Below are 11,385 nucleotides of genomic sequence, written 5' to 3' on the forward strand. Positions count from 1 at the left end.
TAATGTATTAATTCCCTTGTCAAGTGGTGTCAATGTATTTACTGCTTAGGATTGGGTTGGAAAATGTGCAGAGGTTTTTCAATTTGCCTCAGTTTCCCTACACTTTGGAGTGGAAAAACTCATCCATACTCCTGCTTCTGGTTGCTATGCAATGATTTCTGTTAGAAAGTACACGTATATGGATGTCGGGTGAGAACAGGATCAGGCTCGATAGTGAGGAGCCTTGTAGTCAAGTAACCTGTTGAGACTCACTGGGATCACACGTGCAGATTAGCCATTCATTCAGTTTGGTAGTGTAGTGGTTATGTTACTGGACTAGTAATCCAGAGGCCTGGACTAATAATCCAGAGAATGTGAGTTTAAATCCTACGATGACCGTTTGAGAATTTGAATTCAGTTTATAAAAAAATAATCTGGAAATAAAAAGCTTGTATCAGCAAAAGAAATGTGAGCATGGTATTTGATTATTGTAAAAACCCAGCTACTTCACTAGTGTTCTTTAGGGAAGGAAATCTGCCGCCCTTACCTGGTCTGGCCTATATGTGACTCCAGACCCACGCCAAAGTGGTTGACTGTTATTTGCCCTCTGAAGTTGACTCGAAAGCCCCTCAGTTCAGGGGAACTAGGATGGGCAATAAATGCCAGCTATGCAGCGATGCCAACATCCTGAGTGTATTTTTTTGAAGTACCAGGTGGTTGTGGAACCATACCCCCAGCATGAGTCCGCTCCTTCAGGAGGGGGTGGGGTGGGGGAGAAAATTGAGTGAAGGTCAGCCCATAGTGGCTTATTGGTTACAAGATTTGAAAGGCTGTGTTCTGCAACAGACACTCAGACCAAGGAAAAGCACTCAAAGTTATGTGCCAAGTTGACTGTGCTGATTAAGTTAATCTCTTCTTTGGTAAATTATGCAACATTATGCTCATGTTCCAGGCCTCCCTGTATCATCAGTCAGAAGGGTCAGTCCAGCCTGTGGCCATTTCTACTGATACTGTTAATGCCATTCCTTGATTGAATAGCTGCCCAACTGGCGTGGGCCAGGTTTCCTCCCTGTTCCAACTTCCCCTTTCTAATCAACTGAGACCAGTTTCCTGCTGTAGTTAACAATCTAGTGGTCCAGGGTCAGAGTTTGGTATGAATTTTAGCTCTTGTGGTGGTCATTTATTTCAGTGTAAATTGTGCATAATATACAAGTTGAATAACTGTATTTAAATATTTCTGTGTGTGTGTCTTGTTATAAACTGTAGTTAATTGTTACAGCAGATTGTTATATTACCATAAATGATTAGCTTTTGCAGCTGGGATAAATATTATTTGTGTATATATTATTTACTCTCAGTCAGTAATCAGTGTATTACGTGTGCTCATATCTCCTCTCCCTGAGATGAGATGCTCAGTGTCTATGGGGATACCTCATCTCGTAGCACAAATGGCTGGAACTTACAGTGCAGATGCCAGCTTGTGATACACAAGCTATAGGGACAGGTGTTTGGGGACAGAGTTTAGCTTCAGAGATCTTCAAATTAATCTTTTATTTTATTTTTAATTGAAACCTATTCCTGATTTGGGAATGTCTAGTTTGCCATCAATCACTCCCTCATTATTCTTTACTCCGTATGACCACAAGACAGCGAAGAGGGATTGAAATAATAATCCAGTAGTGGCTTCCGAGGTTTCACTTGACCTCACGAAGGACCCGCTGTGTGTGCATCATAATGTTAGAACAAGGAAAAACCCCAACAGCCCACAGAATCATCAGCATTTCAATAAAAGGAGAACATTTTGAGTATCGGGGAACTTTTAATTTTATTAAAACACAACCAAAACTCCCTTCAATTAATTCTATGTTCTTTATGAAGCAGCCTCCTTCAGTCGGGAGAGTTTGTGAAGCGAGGTTTGAAAGTGTTTTTGATCAGGTCATTTTGCTTTGAAACCCAGTATCATGTTCTGTTGTGAGAAATCACACAATACCAGGTTATAGTCCAACAGTTTTATTTGAAATCACAAGCTTTCGGCGCGCTGCTCCTTCGTCAGGTGAAGTAAAGAGAAGCATATAGACACAGCATATATAGTCAGAGAGCACTGCCAGATGATTACAGGTAATCTTTCTGACTGCCCTTTATCACACCTCGGCAGAGAGATAATCACAGCAATCAAAGGTGTGAATGGTGTCCAAACAGGTCAGTCAGGAAAACATTACATCAAAGAACAATGAGGTGGGGTCACAAGGGGTCAAATGTTGCAGATGCTGGGGTCTGTATGAAAAACAAAAAACAAACAAAAGTTTTTTTTGCTGGAAATCACAGCAGGTCCGGCCGCATCTGTGTAGAGAGAACAAGCCAACGACGACTCGAGTCTGGATGACTCTACGTCAGGTGGGGTTACTTGTAGCGTGACATGAACCCAAGATCCCGGTTGAGGCCGTCCTCATGGGTGCGGAACTTGGCTATCAGTTTCTGCTCGACGATTTTGCGTTGTCGTGTGTCTCGAAGGCCGCCTTGGAGAATGCTTACCTGAAGATCGGAGGCTGAATGTCCTTGACTGCTGAAGTGTTCCCCGACTGGGAGGGAACACTCCTGCCTGGTGATTGTTGTGCGGTGTCCGTTCATCCGTTGTCGCAGTGTCTGCATGGTCTCGCCGATGTACCATGCTCCGGGGCATCCTTTCCTGCAACGGATGAGGTAGACAACATTGGCCGAGTCACATGAGTATGTACCATGTACCTGGTGGGTGGTGTCCTCACGTGTGATGATGGTATCTGTGTTGATGATCTGGCATGTCTTGCAGAGGTTGCCGTGGCAGGGTTGTGTGGTGTCGAGGTCGCTGTTCTCCTGAAAGCGAGACCATGCAGACACTGCGACAACGGATGAACGGACACCGCACAACAATCGCCAGGCAGGAGTGTTCCCTCCCAGTCGGGGAACACTTCAGCAGTCAAGGACATTCAGCCTCCGATCTTCGGGTAAGCATTCTCCAAGGCGGCCTTCGAGACACACAACGCAAAATCGTCGAGCAGAAACTGATAGCCAAGTTCCGCACCCATGATGACGGCCTCAACCGGGATCTTGGGTTCATGTCACGCTACATGTAACCCCACCTGACGTAGAGTCATCCAGACTCGAGTCGTCGTTGGCTTGTTCTCTCTACACAGATGCGGCCGGACCTGCTGTGATTTCCAGCAAAAAAAATTTTTGTTTGTTTTTTGATTTTCATACAGACCCCAGCATCTGCAACATTTGACCCCTTGTGACCCCACCTCATTGTTCTTTGATGTAATGTTTTCCGGACTGACCTATTTGGACACCATCCACACCTTTGATTGCTGTGATTATCTCTCTGCCGAGGTGTGATAAAGGGCAGTTAGAAAGATTACCTGTAATCATCTGGCAGTGCTCTCTGACTATATATGCTGTGTCTATATGCTTCTCTTCACTTCACCTGATGAAGGAGCAGCGCTCCGAAAGCTTGTGATTTCAAATAAAACTGTTGGACTATAACCTGGTGTTGTGCGATTTCTCACATTTGTCCACCCCAGTCCAACACCGGCATCTCCACATCATGTTCTGTTGTGTTTAAGAGTTTACTTTAATGACGAACGAAACTCCGCCTTGCCTTTCCACGTGTTCAGTAATTTCCCGGTAACAATAACACATGGAAGAAATTAGCACCCATGCTGCTCTGAGCCAGAGCTGAGTGTTTATCATTACACTGCCAGATCACTGTGTTCCACATGCTGTCAGCCATGTTTGAATGACACATTTTGATTTAACAAATATATCTGTGATCGACTGATCCAATATTAAAGTGTCAAATAAATCCTGCCAATGTATAGCTGCTAAAAACTGAAGGTAGTTTGGGGGTGGGGGAAGATTCAGTCTTTTAATTTTAATCTATGTCAAGATTAGAGTTGCCAATTTGGAGAAAATATTAGATTTAAGATCAGCTCGTGTCACAGATTACAAATGCATTCAAATACCTGATGTATTTATTTTTCTGAGTGACATGTTAAAATAGGTCATGTGTTTAAGTGAGTGACTGTCACCGTTAATGTATGACATCTGGTAGTTCTGAAGTTAGAATAACAAAGCATAAAACAAACACAGCTTTGGGTTATTGTGGTTTTACTTTGCTAGAAGACTTTGGTGACACCTGCCTGTAGTTGTGCTTATTGCAAAAAAGAGTGAAAAGAGCCTTTCATTGAATCTTACTTTATATGTGCGAGATCCTTTCTGCTCTCTGAGCATGTGCAGCTAAGACGTCTTCACTGCCAAACACTTCCATCTGTGGCATTGCTAAGGCTCCAGCTGGTGTTTTATTTTTGTTTGTTTTGGTTGCGAGCCACCAAACATTAGCTTCCTGTGCCAAAAACAGAATTAATCCACCTTTCTTCCCCACCCCCCACTTAGTTCATATATATAGTTTCTCTAATTTTAGAACTCTTGTGCTGACTGTGCTGTTTAGTCTATTGGATGCAGGACATTGATCCATTACTGTTTTCCCCAAAGTTGAAATCACACTGGGCAAGAATTTATATTTATTTCTTTCCTCCAAAGGTGGCTCCTTTTCAATATTGGAATATATTCAGTTTGTGGATCCACCTGTTCCAAATAATGTGTTTCCGAACTGCAATATCAGTCCTCAGTCAAGTTCGCAAATAGCAATTGGTAAAATTTGGAGAGTACAAACTACTGGGATGCAGATTTTACACTTTTTTTAATGAACCTTTTTAGGTAATCATTGTTAGTTTGGCTCATTTTCAGTTGGTAACACTTTTACTTCTGGGTCAGAAGGTTGCTGGTTTGAGCCCCATGGGACTTGAGTACCTCATTTAAGCTGGCAGTCCAGTACAGCACTGAGGGAGTGCTGCGTTATTGGAGATGCCGTCCTCCGGAGGAAACATTAAACTAAAATTTAATCTGCCACTTCCAGTGGTTCAAGTGGATGTTAAGGTTCCTGTAGCACTATTTGAAGAAGAGCAGGGAGTTCTTTCAGTGTCTTACCTTATCCTGTCTGTAGGATTTTGCTTGTGCAGATTAAATATTATGGGCCAGAAATTCGGGTCGGAGGCTTCCCGCGGATGCAAGCCACCGACCTGTACTTACCTAGCGCGCCGGCTGTTGTGCTGTGGGCTCACGTGGGATTCCGATCCTGGGCCTCCTCTAACTGCCAGCACGCAGTGCTTGTGTATCCCAGGGGCGCAGTTAGTTCGAAGAGTCCCCTGGGATCATGTGGGCCATGGCGAGCCAATGGTAGCAAGGAATGCCCATTCATAAATTTGACAAGAAGAGCTGTCAAAACTATAAATACAAATCAGCCCCAAAACATAACTAAAACTTCAAGTAAATTTTTTTTTTAAATCACATTTTTAAAATAACTATAAATTACATAAAATAACTATTTTAAACAATAATTTAAATTTTTGAAAAAATTAACTACAGTTTCTAACGGGGTGAAAAATAAACTTCTTTAAAGTATTTAAAAATAATAAACCTGTGGAAAAAATGTTTTAATTTTACTTAATTCACCACTTACCTTGTTAAAAGCAGGCCTTGTGACTGCTTTTTAAAAGTGTAACTGCTGGAGACTTGCCCTCCCGGAGAAAGCTGCAAAAAAAACGTAAGTTCCAGGCGCACGCGCTGCCTCTCCGGCGCACGCGTTCGACCTGTGAACCCCTTCCTTTAAGGGAACGGAAGTTCCGGTTTCCCGCGCATGCGCAGTGCATGCACGAAACCGACACTTTCGTTGGGCCTACGCGTGAGTACCCAACGTGTACTCACCCGTGGAGACCCGAATTTCTGGGCCTATGTTTGGCTACAGTGCAACAGCCTTACCTACGGGACCAGAGGCAATGGCAGATCCTGGGATTGAGAGCACATTCCCCTCCCATAAAAGTAAGATGCTCAAACTGTTTACAGGACTGGCTGATACCGCTTAAAATTGAGAGGGCCTAAATTTGTAACACTCATCAGTGAAAACATACCAAGAAAAGCACTTTAGACCGCTACATTCTGCAGAACAGAGTGATAAGATGTGCTCACCTGGTGTCTAAAGAGAAAAGCTTTCCAGCAAGGCTTACTGGACAGCGATAGGGGGATGGAACCCCTCCCCCCACAGAAGTATTGAGGTCACTTCTGGAAGCTTATAGTCACCCAGGCTAAGATAAACTGACTTGGTCAGCACAGACCAGGAACTCTGTTCTATTGCATTGTGTTTCTCTCTGTGATGTCATGTTATTTCCTCTGTTTTCAGACAAGATAAGCTGAAGATTCACATGCGAAAGCATACTGGAGAAAGACCCTACACGTGCATTCATTGCAATGCCAGGTTTGTGCACAACTATGACCTAAAGAACCACATGCGGATACACACGGGAATCCGTCCCTACCAATGCGTGCATTGCTACAAGAGCTTCACCCGCTCTGATCACCTGCACAGACACATCAAGAGGCAGAGTTGCCGCTTGCCACGACCTCGTCGGGGCCGTAGACCTGCCGTCTGGCACTCCACTAGCCTCCTCTACTCACAGGATGGCCCATCTCAGGGCACACATTCCAATGAAAGTGGCACCATCATCCTGCCGAGAGAAGAGGATAGGTTTCCAAATGCAAGCAAGATGGAGCCAGGCAATCCTGAGAAGCACTTTAATGGAGATGTTCGAAATTCCAAGATCTTCATCAGCGAAGCAGCAGCAAAGGAAAGAGAAAGCTCCACGGCTAACATGTTGAACGGGAACCATATCATAGATGAAAGGGACAGAGGCATCTTTGCTTTTACCTTGTCTCACAACAATACTTTCTCTCACCTACCCCGACAGTACTACTCAACAGGTGACCCATGGGGCATGCAATTTAACCCTGCTGCCTCTATTCAGGAGGCTAGTAAGTAAAGAAGCAGAAGAGTAAGTTTGAAAGAAAAAAAAAATTAACAACTTGCACGGAACTGCCATTCCATAGCTTAACGTATACTTTCTGAACATGAAAATGAAACAAAATCCACACTTTGGACTATACATGTAAAATTTGTATGTGTAAAACGTCTTTAAACAAATAATTTTACAGACCACTGAATGATCTTGAAATTGATCTATTATATAAAGTAATTGTATTTAAACAAAAAAAAATCCAAAGAAGTTGAGTACTGTAGCCTACACGAACTTGAAACTGCCTTTACTTTGCTGATGTTTTGTGGGAGGAGTGTTGTAATTATTTTTGTAATGTAATGTACTTCTTGTGACTCCTTTCTCTTCAGTAACTCAGATGAGTTTGCCTTGGCATTAAAAGGAGACATCAACATTGGCTCATTCATTGGTGCAAAACATCAAAGTTTTCTCAGCTGTGTATCATCGGTTAGGTTGCTGGGTTTGTATTTGGTTTCATTATTTAACTAAAAATTCCCCCTAGTTATTCAGAAATTTGTAAATGAAGGAATTGGATAATTTCTGATTATTATAAAATGCCTAACAGTTTTATTGCATTTCTATGTATGTACAATACATGTACATGTACAACCTATTCCAATGTAGGGTAGGTAGTATTCAATAGTTTAAATTAATATTTAATCTCACATCACTGCAATCACTGTAGAAATACTGTAAATTTTCAAAAATAGTTTGAACTTACATTTTTTATAAATGTGGAAAATAAGAACAGGAGTAGGCCACTCAGCCCTTCAAACTTGCTCCTCTATTCGACTAGATCATGGCTGATCTGTATCTTAACTCCATTTACCTGCCTTTCTTCCATGTCCCTTGATACCCTTTCCCATCAAAAATCCATCGCTCTCAGTCTTGAAAATTTCAATTGACCCACATCCACAGCCTCTTGTGGGAGCAAGTTCCAGATTTCCACCACCCTTTGTGTGACAAATGCTTCCTGATTTCACTCTTAAATGGCCGAACTCTAATTTTAAGATTATACCCTCTTTTCTGCATTTCCCCGCCAGAGGAAATAGGTTCTCCGTATCAATCCTATCGAATCCCTTTATTATTTTAAACACCTCGATTAGATCACCTCTCAACCGTCTAATTCAAAGGAATTCAAGCCAAGTTTATGCAACCTCGCCTCAGAATTTAACGCTTTAAGCCCTGGTATAATTCTGGTGAATCTGCGCTGTACCCCTTCCAAGGCCAACATCTTTCCTGAGACTCTGTTACAATGTGTACTATAGAGGGAAGCTTGGAGCTGTTACCGCTGTGCCAGGGAATGAGATTTCTAAACGTAAAGTCTTCGCTTAGCAATTTTATTATGGAAGAATGATATTCACAGACAGCACACACGGCAATGTGAAGGCTGTGGGAGACATAGACATAGAAACATAGAAGATAGGAGCAGGAGTAGGCCATTCGGCCCTTCGAGCCTGCTCCGCCATTCAATGTGATCATGGCTGATCATCCAAATTCAGTACCCTGTCCCTGCTTTCTCCCCATATCCCTTGATCCCTTTAGCCTCAAGAAATATATCCAACTCTTTCTTGAATATATTTAATGAACTGGCCTCCACCGCCCTCTGTGGCAGAGAATTCCACAGGTTCACCACTCTCTGGGTGAAGAAATTCCTCCTCATTTCAGTCCTAAATGGCTTACCCCTTATCCTTAGACTATGACCCCTGGTTCTGGACTCCCCGGCCATCAGAAACATCCTTCCTGCATCTAGTCTGTCCAGACCTGACAGAATTTTATAGGTTTCGATGAGATCCCCTCTCAATCTTCTAAACTCCAGTGAGTATAAGCCCAATCGACACAATCTCTCCTCATATGTCATTCCTGCCATCCCAGGTATCAGCCTGGTGAATCTTTGCTGCACTCCCTCCATGGCAAGAACGTCCTTCCTCAGGTAAGGTGACCAAAACTGCACACAATACACAAGGTGCGGTCTCACCAAGGCCCTGTACAACTGTAGCAAGACATCCTTGTTCCTGTACTCCATTACAGTTGCTGGAGCTCAAGCTGTAAGGTGGCCATCCCTCAATCTCTACCTATCTTCCCGTGACAATCATAACCCTTGGCTAAAAGACCACTATGTCATATCTCTACCATGACCCTTACTCCTGGTTTACATTTATGCCATTAGCTCAACATTCCAAAGACTCGCTGTTTTGTGGTACCATGGCGTGGAAGGACATAACGTAACAACTTTAACTACTTACATGTACAGAAAAGGAAAAAGATATCGTTGTCAACCAGATAGATGTATTAATTCTCACAGATTTAACTGTCTAATTGACATTTTCCAGATACTAGCAGTTCCAGCAAGTTTCTGGAGTTGCCTTTCAACCATAAAATGGAGTCTTTAATTCAAAATGGAATATGAATACAACTTCACCTAGCATAGTTTTTCTAACAGTTCGGCAGCCAAAACTGAGCGCAGTACTCCAGATGGGGTCTGACCAAGGCTCTGTACAACTGAAGCATCACTTCCCCACTTTTGCATTACAATGCCCTTGAGATAAAGGCCAACATTCTATTAGCATTTTGATTACTTTTTGTACCTGTCCACAAGCTTTTAGTGATTTGTGTATATGGAGATCAAGATCCCCTTGTTTCTCCACAGATCTTAGTCTCTCACCATTAAGAAAATATTCCGATTTGTCTTTCTTAGTTCCAAAGTGGATGACCTCACACTCCCCACATTGAACTCCATCTGCCATAGTTTTGCCCACTCACTTAGTCTGTCTGTGTCCCTTTGTAGCTTCCTGCTCCCATCACAATTTACTGTGCAACCTAAAATAGTGAATACAATGCACACAAGAATGGAACCCTGGAGCAAGTATTCTTCATTTTAGTTTTAAGACTCAATCTGACTGGTTACTTGTATGAAAGTGCAATATTGTATTTTCTAAATCCCACATCCAGATGAATATAGTTTATTCCACTGTTTACAGAAGAAACCACTAGATCATCCAAAAAAAGAGTTTTGAATGGAACCATTACAATTGTTACCATGCACAAAATAAACATGAAATTTTGTGTGATGGCATTCGTGTTTGGAGACCCCACAATGTATCATAGAATGTTATGATAAAAAAAGGCAATTTGGCCCTTCAAGTCTGTGTCAGAGGTTTCTCCGCATAATACACCTAGTCTAATCCCACTCTCCTGCTTGCTCTCCATATCCTTTGATACTCCATCTTCTCAAGCAACCATGAAATAATCTTTTAAGAGAATTTATGGAAGCTGCTTCAATAATAGTTTGTGACAGAGAATTCCAATTTCCAATCACCCTCTGTGCAAAGATAATTTTTGTAATCGTGCTGTCCTTATCTCTTCATTATGCTGGTGAATAGATTCCTCAGCAGTCACGGTAGGAAATGTAGAACTTGAAACCTACCTCCGCCGCCCCCCCCTGTCCCGCCACCCGGCCCCCCACTCCACAAAGATGCCCTTGCACTCCTAATATTATTTGCTTTATTTTACTCCTCCTTCCCTGCAAAAAAGCCTCCTTGTACAGGACTAAATTATTAACTTTCAAGCTCAAACAAAAATGTATCATATAAAACCTGTGATCCGAAGCAATATCAATTCTGTCGATATTAAAAACTTAAAGCTTTCTACATTGACCATGTATTCATCTGTCCTCATTCATAATGGTTGCACAGTAATACCTTAATTCCCATGATGCACAGCCAGAGATTTCCAACAGAAAAGGTTTGCATTCCTGTGAACATTCGAGCTAAGATGTCCTTTTTATTAATTGTGGTTGTCCTCAAAGGTTTATAAGTTTGGAGATACTTTGGTTGAAGGAGGTCAATAGCTGTTAATATTTTAAACATTTTTCTTGTTTTAAGTTGTTCTTTTACTCACTGCAGTTTTAGTTTCAGATTTGGCCAGAGTTACTTCAATGTTTTTGAGCGTACACAAGCTCACAGGTGGCATTGTAGAGACCCCACATAATGATCAAGTCAGTACAAACTAAAGTCCTCTTCAGAAGGCAGCAGGTATCTTTGCAGCATTGGACTCCTGGAAAAGCCAGTTCATGCATGGTAGCTTAAGGTGAACAACATAATGCAAAAGCGTAAGAACTTTGATAGGAAAAAAAAAGCATTTTGCCCAATTAGCTTGTTTGTTTTTAATAGATCTACTGCATTTTCTCACAATGTCCCTCAATCCCTTCTCTCTCCAGAAACCCATCTAAATGCCTCTTGAACCCATTTATAACATATTCCACAATTTTGGGTGAAAAGGGTGTGTCTAACTATCCTTCTAATTTCCTCATGTTTAACTCATGTTTCCTAGTATTTGAACCCTTTGCCATAGTGAACAATTTGCTTGCATCCACTTTCCTCTCATAGTCTTTAAAATGTAATTGTATCACTTTAGAGTGTCTTGTTTCCAAAGAAAAGCTAAATTCCTTAACCTTTTCTCATAACTTAAAATTCCTGATACTTGGAAT

At 41.9% G+C, this 11,385-nt stretch overlaps 1 protein-coding gene across 5 annotated transcripts in view; it reads left to right on the forward strand.

Moving 5' to 3' along the window:
• The window catches only part of zbtb7c (zinc finger and BTB domain containing 7C), a 275,904-nt gene extending 268,611 nt beyond the window's left edge, over positions 1-7,293 (forward strand). For all 5 annotated transcript variants that reach the window (XM_085975157.1, XM_085975150.1, XM_085975143.1 and 2 more), the window contains one exon: positions 6,248-7,293. In XM_085975157.1, coding sequence (XP_085831283.1) covers positions 6,248-6,884 — 637 coding nt within the window. In that variant the 3' untranslated portion in view covers positions 6,885-7,293. The remainder of the gene's footprint in view (positions 1-6,247) is intronic.
• The last annotated feature ends 4,092 nt before the right edge of the window (positions 7,294-11,385 follow it).

Source organism: Somniosus microcephalus, chromosome 2, assembly GCF_052327205.1.
Source record: "Somniosus microcephalus isolate GS21.2 chromosome 2, FLI_Smic_1.0, whole genome shotgun sequence".
NCBI lineage: Eukaryota > Metazoa > Chordata > Chondrichthyes > Squaliformes > Somniosidae > Somniosus > Somniosus microcephalus.